The 19,082-nt window shown below is 41.9% G+C and overlaps 2 protein-coding genes across 4 annotated transcripts in view; one reads left to right on the forward strand and one right to left on the reverse strand.

Moving 5' to 3' along the window:
• Positions 1–478: 478 nt before the first annotated feature.
• ATP5F1C (ATP synthase F1 subunit gamma) lies at positions 479–18,501 on the reverse strand (the record flags this gene model as incomplete). Of its 3 annotated transcripts, XM_081228451.1 has the most annotated exons (10): positions 18,374–18,501; positions 11,262–11,296; positions 10,626–10,757; positions 7,402–7,606; positions 6,663–6,806; positions 6,513–6,577; positions 4,723–4,878; positions 4,218–4,314; positions 1,391–1,427; positions 479–620 (listed from the first exon to the last, which is right to left on the reverse strand). In XM_081228451.1, the coding sequence occupies exons 1-9, from the start codon at positions 18,427–18,429 to the stop codon at positions 1,421–1,423; spliced, it is 897 nt and encodes a 298-aa protein (XP_081084577.1). In that variant the 5' UTR covers positions 18,430–18,501. The 3 variants fall into 3 exon arrangements, with proteins under 3 accessions (XP_081084577.1, XP_081084578.1, XP_081084579.1); XM_081228452.1 differs by lacking the exon at positions 1,391–1,427; XM_081228453.1 differs by lacking the exons at positions 479–620; positions 1,391–1,427 and having other exon boundaries at positions 4,214–4,314.
• A 168-nt stretch (positions 18,502–18,669) lies between these two features.
• Positions 18,670–19,082, forward strand: part of KIN (Kin17 DNA and RNA binding protein) — a 37,607-nt gene continuing 37,194 nt past the window's right edge. Inside the window, exon 1 of the mRNA XM_081229216.1 lies at positions 18,670–18,826. Within this exon, the coding sequence (XP_081085342.1) occupies positions 18,713–18,826 (114 nt within the window). The 5' untranslated portion in view covers positions 18,670–18,712. The remainder of the gene's footprint in view (positions 18,827–19,082) is intronic.

Consider the following 19,082-nt stretch of genomic DNA (forward strand, 5'->3'; position numbering starts at 1 on the left):
GCCATAAAAACCCCTAAGCCCTCTTTTAAATAAATAGGAAAAAACCCTGACACTTTGGCATGGCCAACTCGCTGTGTGTAACAGCTCATGCACCCAATCTTAATGGTTATCTAAATGCGACTATGGAGTAAGTATCCTACTGAAATGTTTCTCAGTCCTTGGAAAAGATTTAAAAATTTATTTAGATTTAGTATATGCCTGAAATTCTACACCGTGCACGTGAGAAACAGCAGATGACCTGGACAGTGCGTTTGCTTCCCCATGCTGGTGGTGCTCAGGTGCCTGGGCTGGGGTTGTGGCCTGGTGCCTCTTCCACTCTGACCCCACGGAGGCCAGGCTTTCCATGGCTGTTAGGCAACCAGAAAATCAGAGGAGCCTCTTCAACTATCTTCTTAATAAGTAGCATGTTAATATTTTTAAGTGTTTTAAGATCTCATTTGGAGAACTGCTGTTCTCATATAATAAGACAAGACAGTGATTTTCTTACGGTGAGTCATTTATTGTAAGATAATTTACAAATATCTTGCTGTCTTTACTAATTTAAACAGTGGACCAACAATTTCTTCTGACAAGGACAGCAGTAAGCTAAAAACAAAATCAGCTGGCTGAATCTTCTTTACCTGAAAAATAAAAGTACAGAACAAATAAAAAACAATGTTTTTTTGAAAAATAAAGATGTCAAGAGATAATACATATTTCAGTGGGACTTTAAAAACTGACTCTACATAATAAAATGCTACTCTACACCAGTGGTTCTCAAATTTTGGTCTGGTGACCCTTTCATGAGGTCCGTGAGGGCAAAACTATTTTTATAACAATGTTATTTGCCTATTTTATTCTCATTCTCAGGTGCACATGGTGGAGTTTTCCAGAGCCTACGTGACGTGTAATATCAGAACAGAATGAATACAGAAATGGAGAGAACTGAGCTATCCTCTGTGAAGTCAGATATCAAAGCGTTCTGAGACCAGGAAGTTTGAGAACCACTGCTCCTCATCCGCCTGTATTTGATAACTCAAAAGCATGCTAATTCTTTTTTCCTTTTGGCCGCACCATGAGCCACGTGGGATCCTAGTTCCCTGACCAGTGATCGAACCCGTGTGCCCTGCAGTGGAAGCGTGGAGTCCCAACCACTGGACCACCAGAGAGGTCCCAAGAATGCTAATTCTTTATCCTTACAGTTTATTTAATATATCTAAGAAGAAAAAAAAAGCCCACTAGCATCACCCACATACTCCCACAAGCTGGTTGCTGCTCTAATGGCCTGGCCATCTCATCTCTCAGGGAATCAGTTTCACTGTTGCTGAATTACCTTCAATTCTATCTGACTGGGTTTCTTTTCTGACGGGGTAGGGGGTAGGGGAGAGTGCGTGAAATATTACCACTTTACCTCTTGTCTGAGGATGAAACTCGAATTTCATTAGTTCCTGGGTTATTATATTAGAAGAAAAAGACAAACACAAAACAAGCAGGTCAAGAAACAATCCATGCTGGTTAATCATTTACAATTTCTGACGAAAAAAGCCCACTTCCTCACTCACTACCTTGAGTATATCACATAAATACTTACCAAAATATTCCCTTAGAAGAGATTCAATGATTGTTATAAAAGGTCATAGACTTGAATCTGGTTAGAAGCAATAAAACCGTGTTCATGCAAGTAGGCAGGACTATGAAAGCATACTTTAAACCACAACTTTTCTATAAATAGCGTACAATATATTAAAAAATTTTAGGCTAGCAACTAAATATTTGGTACCTCAAATATTATGGTTTATTCATGCCTTTTATATTACTACCAAAGAGCCAGATGTGTTTGTATTAAAGCCTTTAAGCAGAAGAGCTGAGAGGTTACAGAGCATGCAAGTCCATTCATATAAATAATCTACCGTCAGGCTGCACAGCTAACTTGCAATAAAGGATATAGGCTGCCTTTCTAGAAAGCGAAAACCAGTCAATTTCCAGTTATTTGAGTTCTTTTTAAAATCCTTGGTCTTCATGTCCCAATCTCCCTCTCCTCATTTCTCTGACTTTGCTACTTTTCAGCCAAGTCCCCGCATTCCTAATCAAGAAAGAGCCTGGTCCTCAATTCTGCAGAGGCTGTAGCCTCCATCTATTCCGAGCATTCATTCCTCTTTGCCTGGCTCTCCACATCTCACAGCTCCCGGACCTTCAGAGCGCAGTCAAAACTTTCCCCCAGGCCTCTGCATGCACGCCACCCAAGAAGAAGTCCGCGTGGCTCCAGCAGTAGGAAGTACAGCAAGGAGGACATGAATAATACACTTATTTAATCCCTGTATTAGCCCCCATGTCATAGAAAACAACTGCGTTGCAGGGAGAGTATCGTAACGTCTATCAAGCTGGTAAGTGGCAGGGCCACTCATCACTGCACTAGACTCTGACGTTAAGAGAGCAGTAGAGACCAGGCTGAGAGATGGATTAGTCTTAAACTCACGCCTGAAGGCAAAATAAGAGAAGGAAGGCTGCTGGATCCAATCAACACTTATAAAACAGTCTCAACCAGTTTATTTGTGTCTCTGGCATGCTGCCCATTTCTATCCTCCATAGACAAAAGGACCAACTTAAATGTCATCGTAGTGATAAACCTTTCCCTGATTCTTAAACCTGGATTCATTTTTTCACATACCCAATAAAATGTTACTTCTCTCTCTGCTGAACTTCCAGGTCTTAATATATTCATGGCGGGCTTCCCTGGTGGCGCAGTGGTTAAGAATCCGCCTGCCAGTGCAGGGGACAGGGGTTCGATCCTTGGCCTGGGAAGATCCCACATGCCGCGGAGCAACTAAGCCCGTGCACCACACTACTGAGCCTGTGCTATAGAACCCGTGAGCCACAACTACTGAGCCTGCACTCTAGAGCCCACGTTCCGCAACAAGTGAAGCCACGACACTGAGAAGCCCGTGCACCGCAACGAAGAGTAGCCTCCGCTCACCGCAACTAGAGAAAGCCTGTGCACAGCAACAAAGACCCAACACAGCCAAAAATAAAAACAAATAAATTTTTTAAAAAATGTATATATTCATGGCACGTCATTCATCCACTCTACAAATATTTACTGAGAAAGTATGTGCCAGGTGATGGGGCTACAAGACTGAATGAGACACTCCCTGTCCCAAGCCGCAGAAGGACGTAGACAAACAAAAGGGCAATTCCTAGTAAAAAAGTGTAAGTGCTATGATGAAGGGAAGCACAGGAGGCTGCCCCACTCAAACCAGGAAGGGGGGATTTCTGGAAGAAAGGATTACCCCAGCTCTGTTAGGAAGGATAACCAGAGATGTACAATCAAGGGTACAGGGGAAGGATGGCATTTCAGGGAAAAAAAACATGTGCCACTCAAAAAATATACTTTTTAATTTGGGAGAGAAATGACAAGGATCTGCGTGAAGAGGGCATAAAGGGGAAAGGGTCAAGGGATATTTAGAAGGTAAAATTTACAGAACTTGGTGACCAATTAGCAGGAGGTGAGAGAGAATGAGTCAAAGATAACTTACGACACATTTTATCTTTCAGCATAATTATCTGCATTTTTTTTCTTATCCTATTAGCACGTAAATGCCTTGGAAGAAAGGATCACATCCTTTAACACCGTGCCTAGCACTGTATGAGGCATATAATGGGTGTTCAATTTAATAATTTTTAAAACAATTCCCATTATCGTAACCATGGTTTCACAAACATTAACATATCTAGCTAGACAACCAAGACATTTTCTTGAGGAAAGCGCTATTTTAAGAACTCCTATAAGACAGTACTGATACAGAAAACTTAATTTTAAAATTCCTGGACCCTACCACCATTCAATGATCTGCAGATTTATATAAAACCAAAGCCCAAACCAGTCCTGTAACTCAGAAAGCCTGATTTATAATATTTTAAGTTTCAAAGACAGATTTTATAAATGATACTGAATTAATTCACATCCTTATTCCTAAAACTTGAAGAAAGTGAAAGCCAGCAATATACTAATTTCTAAAAAGAAGAAGCTAAGCCTGAATATTTCAGCTGAAACAATCAAAATACACCAGAGATCTCATTTTCATCAAACTTGATGATGTTTGATGATTAAGGAAACAAGATAAGCAATGGATCATTTCATCTTTAACAGACAAAACAAAACGGAAAACTTAAACATGCAAAGGTTAAACTAGCAGGCACAGATGAGACATGGAGTCTGAGGGCGACGCACGGTTACTTACAGAGCCGCAGCACCAGAGATGATTTCTATCAGCTCCTTGGTGATGACAGCTTGGCGGGTGCGATTGAACGTCAAAGTCAATTTGTCAATCATTTCAGCTACAAACAGAACAAAAGATTAGACAACAAGATCTAAAACTGGAAAAGAATACCTTTTTCACTAAGTCATTTATAGACGTGTATTGCTTAATTCAAAAATAAGATTCTGTTTCCTTTTGGGTACCCAAACTGGCCACTCAAAAAATTTTATGAAGGTATTTTTGTTTCTTCCACGAGATACCTTTTCAAAGTACCTGCACACTTACTGCGTACCAAGTAAGATATTACTTCCTTTAAGGCAGAGAATATAATTTTTCTATCCTCACAGAATCGGTGGCAGAGCCCAGGACTAGACCCCAGCTCTCCTGCTTCCTGGTCCACTTCCAGAATCGCTAATGCCTTTTGACGTGAGGGTCTTCATGCTGCTTTCCACAAGGGAACTGTCTCAGGAACATGCTCAGCGCTTACAAGCATTCTTGCTGGCATTGTCCATGGCCGTCATCCTGGCACTCTGCTCACTCGTGGTGGATTCCTTCAGAGAGTAGTAGATGATGTTGGCCAGGCTGTACTCTTGGTAATTCTGCAGCACGTCAGCATCAATATCATCATATATACTCATGCTCTCTGTTAAAACAAGCCATGGATTTCTCTGAAGCGATACTGCACAAAGACTGATTTAATCAAGACAGCTTCCTAGTATAAAAACTCTTTACAATTACAGAGAAGTCAATGTAAGATTGGTTAAAGGACTCAGTTCTAAAAGCTTCATCTATTTCCATACTGTAGATAATAGATTTTCAGCAAAATATGATGTGTAAACAAAGCATTTGATATTCTACTTCAAATGCTTAACTTCATAAAACTTAAGAAGTCCACATTTAAAGTAACAGCACCACACTTCACGGATACAAATCCTTTGGACGGTCTCTAGCAGCGTGCTGGGCACGAAGCCACCCAATAGTCAGTGACTGCGTTTTTTAATAAATTAAGGAAAGAACTGAGACTCGTATAGTGTAATATAAAAATCCCATTTCAGCCATTTGATTATTGGGGAAATCTGTGTATAAGATTATTGGGGAAATCTGTCAGGAAAATAAGGGAGGGAAAGCTTTTCTGAGAATGTGGAAGAGAGGAAGAGTTAAGAGGCTGCTGTGCATTTTAGTAATTAGGCAGTGGAAACGTAGCAGCAGACTTCAAAGTTCATTCATTAGTGTAAAGTGCTAAGACAGTACTGGATTTCATCAAATTTAAGATGCGGTGGATTGTAACTCCTATTTTATGTACCATGAAGAAAGAAAATAACATAGCCAATTAAAAATGACAAGCCACTGACTAGTAGAAGCATCCTAACTTCTAAGACATTAAAATGTAAAAGTTATAGGGACTTCCCTGGTGGCGCAGTGGTTAAGAATCCACCTGCCAAGGCAGGGGACACGGGTTCGAGCCCTGGTCCGGGAAGATCCCACATGCCGCGGAGCAACTAAGCCCGTGCGCCACAACTACTGAGCCTGCACTCTAGAGCCCATAAGCCACAGCTACTGAGCCCATGCACCGCAACTACTGAAACCTGTGCGCCTAGAGACCGTGCTCCACAACAAGAGAAGCCACCGCAGTGAGAAGCCTGTGCACTGCAACGAAGTGTAGCTGCTGCCTGCCTCAACTAGAGAAAGCCCACTCGCAGCAATGAAGACCCAACGCAGCCAAAAAATAAATAAATAGATTTATTTTTAAAAAATGTAAAAGTTATACACCTAGAACAGGAGAAGTCTAATATACAGAAAGGGAAAATAAAATCAGCTCCTGAGTTATTTCCAGGATGCATCACTGAGCAATGATCACTTTGTTTAAATAGCAAAACAAGAGAACTGAGTTGTTCAACATATATTAGTTGTGAATAGTGTTCAAATCTCTATTCTAGAGCGTCTGTTTTGTGGTTAGGGAGGGCTCCCACACACAGATTGCAAAGCCAATACATCATTCTAGCTAAGTTCTTCAATCTCCAAGGACAGAAATCATATCTAATGATGGCCTTCAATGGATATTTATTTATTTATTAAATTAATGAAAGAATGCAGTAAGAGTTGTCAAACAATAAATGTTTATGATTTCATGGAAGCCACTAATAGACGGTGATAGAAAGAGCCCAACATCATTTTCGTTACTGCTGGAAAAAAGCCACCCTGATAATCACTGTTTTCCTAAATGTACAAATCTCTCCTTTCTATAGGAAGAATACTTGTCATACAAAACCTACTTACCAGCACTTGCAATGGTACCAAGGGAAAAGATGGGCCTTTCTTCTGTCTTGTAGGAAATGACAGACCTAGAAACGGCAAAAGCAAATGTAAATTCCAAAAGCATAATGAACATAAAACATAAAAAAGCTTGGATTTCAACATTTTTCTTGCCTGAATCTGTTAAAGATGATAGACCCTTCATCAAATTCATATCCAGAATTTAACAGTTCAAGGGCAACGACCGACGCATCCCCAAAGGTAGGGGGCCTTCTCCCCACTTCTTTGAATGTCACCAAAAACTGGTTAGAATGAGTCCTACAAGAAAATGAAGAGGTCACATAAAATAGTTTAACAGAATACTTCTGCTGAAAGAACAGAGAACAAGGAAAAAACACTCTCACTATGGATCAAGCTTTTTTGAGGGGGGCAGGGGGTGTTCACTGAATTAAGGTGCCCCTACATTATCGTGATTATCCCTTTCCTTCAGCACCCGCCAAGAACTAAGGACTAACACCAGGCCTTTCTTGTCTTGCATTTCTCTCTGCTTTTACTTCTCTCCTTCCAGTCCTAATCAGCTGTCATTCATTTCTGGCACTTCCAGGCTGTGAGAGCTCCTTAGGGTCCTCATTAAAAAAAACAGAAAAACGCCCCCCAAAACAAAAACCCATAGCTTCTGATATTCCTACTGTATTCCATTTATGGTCTGGAAGAAGGAAAAACAAAAGATAAATAGAAAACGGGAAATCTATCCATTCTACTATATTCTGGAAAAAAATTCAAAACAAAACCAAACCTCTGTGTATAAAATGGTAACCAAAAAAAGACACCTTGCTTAAATCAACTATCAAAGAAACTTCCCTTTATTCATTCTTGCAGCCTTTTAAACATAAACAGTATACACTTAAATTACCTGTGAAGTATACTCCTGATTTTATCACCAACTCCAACAATCTTAACTTCTTTCCCAGCTGCTGTGAGATTGGCCGCCTCACTCTTTAAGTGTTTAGCAATCGAGGAATGAATAGCACCACAAAGCCCTCGGTCTGAGGACACACCGATAAGGAGATGTTTCTTCTTGTCTTCAGGCACCTTAATATCAGCCTTTTCATATAGAGCTAAAAAAAAAAAAAAAGTATGTGTAATTACACTAAATACAGCAATAATCCCTAATTTAAAAAATGATGCCTCAATATAATCAAGTGTCTGTGCACTTATTTCATTTACGATCAGGCTGAAAACCATAAAGGTTTAAATCTCTATTAAGACAAAGGTTCCTAAGGGCCAAAAAGTACTGACTAAAAGAAATCGCTAGCACAATTGAAGAACTTGTAAAAAGGCCAGACTTATAGAAGTACCAACTTCTCTAGACTTGCCAAATTTCTAAAGAACACAGATCTTCAGTGTACAACCAAAAAAGCAGAAAACAAATATTTACTGAAATGCTCATATAATCTACATAGCAAGCTTTTATGAAAACTGCTGACATTAAAATGATGGATGCCATTTTATTTTTTATTTATTTATTTTTGCTGGGCTGCGTGGCTTGCGGGACCAGGGATCAAATCCGTGTCCCCTGCAGTGGAAGCGCGGAATCCTAACCACTGGACTGCCAGGGAAGTCCCTATTTTTGGTATTACTAACAACCTCACATTGTTGGTCTTCCAAGAAGCAGAAGGCAAGAGGTGTTTAAATAAGATAAAATATACATGGAGTTTACTGGGGAAATGCCTGTGAGAGAAAATAGGAAGGAGGTCAGAATAGCCATCACACCAGGATGCCAGTCTGACCAGTGGGAGGAAAGGTGGGGTGGCAGCTTCCTGGACCGCTGTACAGTTGAGGGAAAGTTCAGCGAGGCTGCCAGGGAGCCCCAAGTCTCCCAAGAACACGCCTACCTGAGTATCCCACCTGTGCTCAGGTGCTGGCCAGGAGGAGCCCGTGGGAAGCATGGCTTAGGTGCAAAAACACAGGACGATTCAGCAGCTGTGCTCACTCTAGTTACAAAGTGCATCTTCACGGCTGCCACATTCCCCACTTCAACAAAATCCCTGCTATTGCCTTTTTCAGTATAGAGCAGTGATTCTCAAATTTCAATACCTGAGGACCCTCCATAAAAAGCAGAGAGAATACTCAACTCCAAAGTTTATGGAAGTGGAGAAAATATTCCTTTTCAGTCTCTTTTTATGTTTCATATTGTACAGCATAAAATGTCTATTTAAAGTTCTTAAATATTTTAAATGATTAGCCATTTAATATCTAGCAGTTAGCATTTTTTTAGTTTGAAGGACTGAGTAGCTGAATGGCAGCCTTGACTTGAGTTTTTAATATTACACCACAAATATTATAATTAGATATCTGAGCCAATTTCCTTATTCGATAGTTTTGTGGTTACAGAGTTTTGAGGGGAAACATTTATTACACTTATTCATTTCAGCATGAAAGGTGAACAGTGAATGACTTTCACCTTTTCATAGAAATAGGCTAGAGTAATTTATCAACCTCTACTGGGCCGCTAACTAGGTGCTCAGTATTATGCTGGTTAGAGAACAGGACTCAGGAGAGAAAACGGCTGGGGCTGTTAATGACTGCTAACCCTAACCTAGCAAGTCTCCGTTATGCCTCCTAGGAAAAGCTGAATATGGCTGGGTTTTTTTGGCTGCACCACACAGCCTGCAGGATCTTAGTTCCCCAACCAGGGATCTAACCCGAACCCTGGCAGTAAGAGTGCCAAGTCCTAACCACTGGACCGCCAGGAAATTCCCTAAATATGGCATTTTTAAAGCAAGGAGCCATTTCCACTGAAGCCTAGTGCCCTATCGTTTTCTCATACAAAAGTTTCTTTAGAGCATGCTTATAAAAGCATGCTAGGGCTTCCCTGGTGGCACAGTGGTTAAGAATCTGCCTGACAATGCAGGGGACATGGGTTTGAGCCCTGGTTCGGGAAGATCCCACATGCTGCGGAGCAACTAAGCCCGTGTGCCACAACTACTGAGCTTGCACTCTAGAGCCTGTGAGCCACAACTACTGAAGCCCGCGCGCCTAGAGCCCGTGCTCCACAACAAGAGAAGCCACCGCAATGAGAAGCCCGCACACTGCAACAAAGAGTAGCCCCTGCTCGCCGCAACTAGAGAAAGCCCATGTGCAGCAACAAAGACCCAACGCAGCCAAAAATAAACATAAATAAAATAAATAAATTTATATACAAAAAAACGGATTGGACTTCCCTGGTAGTGCAGTGGTTAAGAATCTGCCTGCCAACGCACGGGGACACAGATTTGAGCCCTGGTCCGGGAAGATCCCACATGCCACGGAGCAATGAAGCCCGTGTGCCTCTAGCCTGAGCTCTAGAGCCTGCGAGCCACAACTACTGAGTCTGCGTGCCGCAACTACTGAAGCCTGCGTGCTTAGAGCCCGTGCTTCCCAACAAGAGAAGCCACTGCAATTAGAAGCCCGCGCGCAGCAACGAAGACCCAATGCAGCCAAAAAAAACAAAAACAAAACACTGATTAAAAAAAGCATTCTATAAATGCATGCTTAAAAAATATGAAGAGCACAAGAAAACTACTGCACAAGGTAATTTATATGTAATACATAGAGGTATTAACACACAGATGATACAGATACATCTTTTCTTCAATTTGGAAATAAGCAAATTTCTCCCTCTTTACAGTTGATGTTTAAAATAAACATTCCGCTCATGTACTCAGAGTCATTTCCAAGACTACTCAGTCACCTTCCACTGCAGGGCACCCCCTCCCCACCGTGCAGTCCTAAAAGATCACATCACAGTGTAACAGGAAGAAATCAAGCATTTGAGTCTAATGCACTAAACTTCCAAGTTCTTTTGATGGTATATTTAATAATCTAGGAAAATTTTCAGAATATCTTAAAAGTGAACATGATCACATACAGTGGTTAACAAATAGAGAGGCTCAGATGCCAAGTCACAGAGATGTAGTTATGATTGCACTGGGCTTCAGTTTTTCTTATCTGCAAAGCTGGAGCTCTGACGGTCCCCACCCGCACAGGGCTGCTGTGATAGATGGGGGCCTGGAAGTACTCAGGACAGATGAGTCATGAGCAGTGATCTCTAGGTTAAACGGTACTTCGTAATTTGTGACTGTACTCTCCTCTTACCCAAGGATCCTATTCCATACACTCGGGCTGGTTTCAGCTCCCTCTCCGCTCGGGCATATTTCGCTGCTGCTACCATTTTCATAGACTTGGTAATTTTCTGGATGTTTTTGATTGATTTTAGTCGCCTGGTAACTGAGAAATAGAAGTGCAAAGGAGTTACCATTTCATTTGTGAATTTATCAAAATATTTTCCTAAACTTCAAGGTAGAATAATTAGCAGTTAGACCTTCAATTAATAGAAGCTGCTAAACTAGGCTTAATGTTAGAGTACCAATAACTCAGACCTTGTGCTACCTGGAGAGGACAAGCAAAACGGCAACATAATAGTATCAATAAATTATGTATTTAAAACACTAAATGGTACTGAAAATGGCCTTTAGCCACATATTCCATAACATTTTATACACACACACAGTACTTTTTTCTAGTTATATCATTATCATTCTACAAACAACAGAATCAACAACCATGTGTCACCTCACATGGGTCTTTTCCAAAACAAGTTCAATGCCGTACACAGATGACATAGATTCACTGTGTCCATTCTGACCAAATACGTAAATGGGCTAAAGCAGCACATTTTTATTTGTCAAAATTTAGTTTTTCTTAATTCACATATTGTGATAAAGTACTTACTATCTTTCAAGGTTGCCATATTTCGAACTTGGATCCTAAGAATAAAGGTGGTAAAAAACATTTTAGTTTTTTGAAAAACAGCTCAAAGAAAAACTTTCAAAGTTGATAAACTGATTTAAAGAGTATCCCATAAAGAAATGATCTATAAGACTCTGAATGTGTGTGTACGTGTGTGCGTGTGTGTGTGTGTATACATAAATTCCTCAATACTGATACCAAACCTTATATCATCAAAGATCTCATTCTAGGGCTTCCCTGGTGGCGCAGTGGTTGAGAGTCCGCCTGCTGATGCAGGGGACACAGGTTCGTGCCCCGGTGCAGGAAGATCCCACATGCCGCGGAGTGGCTGGGCCCGTGAACCATGGCCGCTGAGCCTGCGCATCCGGAGCCTGTGCTCCGCAACGGGAGAGGCCACAACAGTGAGAGGCCCCCCAAAAAACATCTCATTCTATTTGATCTAACACAAAGCTTCCACTGAAGTCACAATGGCATTCACACATGCTCTATTCCCACCCCTATGCCTTTGCCTATATTGTCCCTGACTTCCTCAGTTCACCGAAACCTTTTCAAATAACCCTTAGGGTCAACTACACATTCTAACATGACCACATGTGTCAAAGTACAGTTTATTTAAACCGATTCTTAACTTTTTCAACTCAATTCAGTAAGCTCTTTACTGAGCAGCTACTCTGCTCCAGGACGTGGTCTCTGACTACAAGCATACTACTATCTCATAAACAAGATTTATGCAAATTTAGATTTACATGAAATTTACATGAAATATTTTCTACAGTCTTTTAAAGTGCTGATGCACTAAAGTCAAAATGATATGACTTAAAAGTAATGTTGGTGAAAGATAAATTACGAGAGGATCCTCCTCTTACTGGTGAAGACATGTTACTGAATATATATTATCTTGTAGCTCTTAAGTCCATAAAGTACCTGTGTTGGCCTGGAAAGCTCCATGGGAGAAATGAAGAATCGATACATTTGTGCATAAAGAAGGAGGGCCTAAGGAGGGCATTCCTAGGAACTGGATGTAGTTTTGAAGCTGGAGACATAGCTTGGGTTAATAAGTATAAATATTATTTTATAGGTACTGGGAAAATGATGAATGTTTCTAAGCCCACAAATCAGTTTAGTTTTTCAGTAAGGTATCTCGGATAGCAGTGAAAAGCACAAAATCATACCAAATGTTGATGACATGGAGGCCAAATAAGGGGCTTCCAGACAAGAGAAGGCAAGCACCTGGACTGAGAGGTTGGCAAAGCAACAGGAGACCAGATGTGAGAGCAAGCTAAATGAACAGTGTTGTCATTTAACCAAGAGAGAAAAACTGGGTGAGGGAGATCTCCCTGGAGATAATGAATTTTGAATGCGATGTAGTTTAAAAAACCATGCAACTAAGTGGAAATGTTAACCAGGTCTGGAAAACATATGAGGTATTGAGATTTGAGACAGATTTGTAACTATCAGTAGACATGGTAGTTGCTGCCAAAAAAAAATAAAATTAAAAAGAAAAAGAAAGAGAATCAGAACGAGAAGCAGGGGGAATACGTCCTCATTCTATAAGGCCAGCATAACCCTACTACTAAAACCAGATAAAGACATTATATAAGAAATGAAATTTAGAGAACAATATCTCTCATGAACCTAGATGCAAAAATCCTCAACAAAATATTAGCAAATGCAATCTAACCATGTATTAAAAACAGTTATACACTACGACCAAGTGGGATTTATTCCAGGTATGTGAGGCTGGTTCATCATTCGAAATTCAAATATATAATCCACCACATCAACCCACTAAAGAAGAAAAATTATATCATCAATAGATGCAGAAAAAGGATCTGACAAAATCAAATGCCGATTCATGATTAAAAACCTCTCAGCAAATTAGGAATAGAGGAGAACTTCCTCAACCTGCTAAAGAGCATCCACAAAAAAACCCCCTAAGGTTTAATGGTTAGAAACTAAGAGCTTTCCCCCTAAGACTGGGAACAAGACAAGGATGCCCTGTCTCACCACCCCTACTCAACACTGTACTGAAGTCCTAATTAATGCAATAAGACAAAAAGGGAAACAACACGTATACAGGTTGGGAGGGAAGAAATAAAGCTGTCTTTGTTCATAGATGACATGATCAACTACATAGAAAATCCCAAAGAATGGCTAAAATAAAAAAAAAAAAAACCTGACAATACCAATGACGGCAAGGATGTGGGGTAACAGGAACTCTCACTGATCACCAGTGGTTATACAAAATGGTATGGCTACTTTGGAAGATGGTTTGGCAGCTTCTTACAAATCTAAACATAGTTTAAACATATGATTGATTCAGCAATCATACCCCTAGATACCTACCCAATTGAGCTGAAAACTTATATCTACATGACAACCTGCATTCACATTCCTATAGCAGCTTTATTCATGACTGCCAAAAACTGGAAGGAATCAAGATGTCCTTCAATACATGAATGAATGGATAAACAGACAGGTGCATCCATACAGTTGGAGCAGTATTAAGCAATAAAAATAAATGAGCCATCAAGCCACAAAAAGACATGGAGGAACCTTAATTGCATATCGCTAAGTGAAAGAAACCAGTCTGAAAAGGCTACATACTGTATGATTCCAATTATAAGACATTCCAGAACTGACAAAACTATAGCAACAATAAAAATATCAGTGGTTGCCAGGATTTTAGGGAGAGATTTTTAGGGCAGTGAAACTATTCTGCATGATATTGTAATGGAAGACACATGTCACTATGCATTTGTCAAAACCCACAGAAGTATACAACAAAATGAGTGTCCTTAATGAAACTATGTACCTTAGTTAATAATGCATCAACACGGGTTCATTAATCATAGTATACACTCCACACTAATGCAAGATGTTGATGACTGGGGAAAATGTCCAGAGTGGGGTGTGGGTATATGCAACTCTCTGTGCTACTCATTTTTTCTATAAATCTAAAACTGTACTAAAAAACAGATTAAAAACGTCTATAATAACTTAAAAATGCAGGCTATAAGATATGATGCCATTTTTGTGATTCTATGTGTTTATATGCAAAAAGTAAGTCTGAAAGTTCATAACCAGAACAGTTATTTTTTAAAAATCTCTTGACTTATGTAACTTACTACTGGTATTACTCAGCCATGGACAAAGAAAAATAAAGAAAATAAGAGGAAGGAGACTACCTGGAAAACATTAGGTTTGGTTTTAAGAGTGGATCCCCCAAAGGCAAAGATAAAAGCAGTCAAACACTGACAAGCTCTGCTGGTTCAGAGGGCGGACTTATCGACATAATGACCATCCCATGAACATTTTTTCATCATGGCACTTGAAAAGTAATATTTTGGGGATGATTTTCTTTTTTTGGAGTAACTTTTTTACCCAGACATTCTAAATTTAGAGACTATAAAGAGTGACACTGGGGGCTTCCCTGGTGGCGCAGTGGTTGAGAGTCCGCCTGCCGATGCAGGGGACACGGGTTCGTGCCCCGGTCCAGGAAGATCCCACATGCAGAGGAGCGGCTGCGCCTGTGAGCCATGGCTGCGAAGCCTGCGTGTGCGGAGCCTGTGCTCCGCAACGGGAGAGGCCACAGCAGTGAGAGGCCCGCGTACCGCAAAAAAAAAAAAAAAAAAAAAAAAAGAGTGACACTGGGACAGTATGGTCTTAGGCATGCACTCCAATTTAACTGACACGGGTTTCTAGTCAGAGCACGTCATATGGAACAAAATCTGAACTGCATGCCATATCTGGATGAACACAGAATGTTCGGGTCTCCACACGTATCCCAAGTGAGAGGTATGCAGGAAGATACAGGATCTTTTGTGATTCTTTCTGCTGTGCACACACCCCAATTTTGAAGTACTCTCATGTTTAGACTTCATTTAATTCTAAACATGTCTATCTGTGTCACAAAGTTATTTTTTAAGTACAATTTGAGTGCAAAATAACCACGAGCTGATCTGAACTCTCTCTAGCGACAGACTGCTCTACTGAATATACAGCTTTTGCAAATGAGAAGATAAAGGAAGTTCTTTCTGTGTCAGTTTTGTCTTCTGGAAAATGGCATCACGTCCTGAAAAATTCTCGGGAGATTATCTGAGAAACTAGAAACACGTCAAATACAGCACAGGGCAAGTCGCACAGATAGATGGCGGACTACCATGATCTACTATGATCACACAGCAGGTTCGTGGGTGAACTATGTATCATTCAAAGAAATTACAGACAGCTTGAATGAATTTTAAGGAGTGTATAATGCTGAATAATATAAAAATTAAGGAAGAAGCAGCATCCACTAATTCCTAAGGAAAAGAAAATTATGAAGTATGTCTAATTCTAACACTGAATGCCTGGGTGAAAGTCCGACCCTGGCCTCTCCACCAAGTGACTCCCCAGAACTTTATCACCAACCATGACACACAATTCAGTCTTGTTAGGCTTCTAACCTTCTCACATTACGTTTTATGTAGAACGTGTATGTATACATTCGTTTTCATTTTTCAAGTGATACATCTGGATCCTCACAAGCATTCTTCCCACTGTCCTTGGTTCTTTACAAATACTGATTCACTTAATCCTCACACCAATCCAATGAATGGGGTACTAGCATTACCCCCACTTAACAGATGGGGAAATGGTACAGAGACACTGAGTAACTTGCCCAAGGCCACACTGCCAGGTGAGTGGTGGTCAGGATTCAAAGCCGGGCAGTTTGGCACCATTCCATCAGGTACACTACAGGCTGCTGCCTTACGTTTAAAAGTAAATATCTGCTACCTCAGCCTCAGACGATGGCCTCTTCTCTCCCCTGAAATGCCATCTCTCTCCCTTTTCAGTGTCCATAGTTCAACTTACGGCCTACTGGTTTCCTATTATAAAATAGTTCCATTTTAGACAATGTGGAACACTAGGAAATAGAAATGTATTTCCCCCTGATTTGAGATAGAAAAATCACTCTTTCCCACCCCCAAATTTCTTATTTCCATTTTCTTAAATACTACTTTAAAAAAAAGTTTAATTTCCAAAAATTTAGGGTATTTTACTGACACCCTGAACAATTAAAACAACTTCACTGTAAGTGTAGTTAAGCCTAATGTTTAGTTAATGTTGGTATGCTAAACCTCCTTGAAACCAAAACTATAACAACAAATTGCATTTTAGAAAGCTTTCAATAACCAAAACACAACCAAGGAAATGCCTCTTTCTGGTTCTGCAAAGACAAAAGTATAATGTATTTCCCTTCCAAATTAATTCTGTGGCATGTGAAACATTAAGATGGCTTTAGTTTCTGAATTTGAAAGGCAATTATAGGGAGTGGAAGGGAAAAGGCAGAAGAGGCAGGAAAGCCAGCAGGCACCCAGAGTGATGCAATGTATGAAAAGGAAGAGGACACAGTACACCTTCAAGGTGGAAACTGACGTTTGATGACTATTCATAACCTAACAATTTAAAACCAACACTCCAAAGGGAGTAAGGTCAGGACTTCCACATTTATTTGCTGACTGAGGTTCCAGTTTAAGCCCCACCCCACGCAGTAGTTGTCTCAGACCCAGCAAGCGCTTAAATGCTTCTTTACTAAAAGATTTTCAAAAGATCTTACAGGTTTTTTAAAAGGTATTTTTACAGTTTTATGTAATGTATTTGGTCCTTATTTCGGAAACTGTCCATTTTTAAAGATCAACTTGGATAACTTAAAGTTCTCAAAATATTTACAGATAACATTAATGCACAGCAAGATGTTCCCATCTAAGGAAGGACAGCTGACGTTTGCAGAGCGCCACTGCATGTGAGGGACTGTCCCACAAAGCTCACCAGGATCACGTCGATTTGTTCACCACATTTTAGCACTTTCCACAGTGCCAACTTGGCGCAGGGCAAGCACCCAACAAATGTGCGCTGAGTGATCAAGAAATGGGACAACCTATACCAGTGAGAATCCAACTAATGGGACTTCTTACTTCCCATGAATCATCTTTCAATATTAGGGGAAAGAAACTCTGAATTCCAAGGCAAACCCACCAACATCTGTATGTAGGTTTTTCACATCGGATTTAATTACTTCATTAAGCTGAAAATCTTTGAGTGTTATAAATGTTTTGCTTAATGAACACATACCTATGTTAATTAATGCTTTATAGTCCCTTCTCATAAATTAGGTACAAAAAATCTAGTTTAGTGGGGTGGCTCCTTAGAATTCTCCTTTACTGTAAAACCGGGGAAGTGCTACAGTCTATAGCTAACCCTTTGGCACTGTATCTGAAATTCTTCCAGACTCTGTCTAGCTGCAACACATCTCATCCTATTATAGGGTACCATACAAACCAATGTTTGTCTGCCTATTCCTAGGCCTTCTAAGATGCTTTTTCTGGGGGTGTGGGGAAACCAATGTTTAAAATCCCTAAAACTTGCATGGCAGTGAACAGATGACGCATATTAGTCCATCTATCTCCTCCTCGGGGCACTGGGACGATGTCATAACCTTGCAGGGTTACTGATTCAGCACAACGGTTTCGAGATAGTGCAAGGTCTCTTCCGCTTCCTCGCTAACAGATATTTAAGGTCCCCTTTGCAACCCACAAGGACACTTATTTTATACACTTGGGCCCAGCAAAGCGCCTGCTGCAAGGTCGCCGCTTAGTCCGCGTTGTGCGTTACTGCGCTCTGCACCGGAGAGTTTCAAAAGGCGTCAAGGACAAAAAGCACACCTTAACCTTCCGCTGGACCTTCCCTGGGGCCCTCCCCTCTCCCACTTTGAGGGCCCGGGTAAGGCCTCCCAGAGGCTCGCCGCCTGGCGCGCAGCAGAGGCTCCCTAAGCATTTATTTAGTAGCTGAGGGGATCCAAGACTGCCCTGAAATTAACTGGGCCCAAGGCCCCACTCTCGAGGTCCTAGATGAGCACTCCTCGTGGCCCTCACCCCGCCCCAGCCCGCCTCCGGAGACTTGGCGCGCCCTTCCCGGTTCCGAGCGCTTCCTGCAGCCCGGGCTCCGGGGCCTCTGCGTCCGTCCCACTCGCCTCCACCCGCTTCCCCTGCCCCCTGCCTGAGCCCCTCCATCCGTCGCAACCCTCCCGTTCCCCCCGCGAGCTGTCATACCTTTGCGGCTGCACGGCCCAGGCCGACAGCCCTGCGAGGCCTGCCGGAGGAAACATGGTGATACCGGTCCTCCTGAAGGTCGGTCAGACAGACCTCACCGCGCCTGCGCGGGAGCTGACCCAGGCGCCCCGCCCACTCCGTGATCTCATTCAGTCTCGCTTCTTCCCGCAGGATTGAACGAAGCCTCGCGAGCGTTGGGGAAGGTGGTGCCCAAGTTTCCGAAGCCCCACCTCCTTCCGACTAGCCGAGGGTATTTGTCCTGCCCACCCCCGCCAGCCCTGTTCCGCTTCCGGTTAAACAGGCGCTGGGCTCCTGAAATTTGTTGCTGCAGAGGGCGCGATGGGGAAATCAGATTTTCTTACCCCTAAGGCCATCGCCAACAGGATCAAGTCCAAGGGGCTTCAGAAGTTGCGCTGGTATTGCCAGATGTGCCAGAAGCAGTGCCGGGACGAGGTAAGCGGGCCCGGGGCGGCCCCGTGCCCACCCCCTCCTCTCCCCGGAGGGACCCCGCTGGAGATGCAGGCTGAGGTCCCCGACGCCGGGGTGAGGGCCTGGGTCTCCCGTCCCTAGTCGTGGGGGCTGCGCAGGGTGAGTCAAGGACTCAACTCAGTAGGGCCGTCCTTCCCTTCATGCCCCGTCCTGGCGGGGAACCAGTGGCCTTTGACACCTCCTTGTTCCCCAGTCTAACCCCAAAAAAGAAATGAAGTAA

Source organism: Mesoplodon bidens (assembly GCF_964165515.1).
Source record: "Mesoplodon bidens genome assembly, chromosome: 3".
In the NCBI taxonomy this organism is placed as follows: domain Eukaryota; kingdom Metazoa; phylum Chordata; class Mammalia; order Artiodactyla; family Ziphiidae; genus Mesoplodon; species Mesoplodon bidens.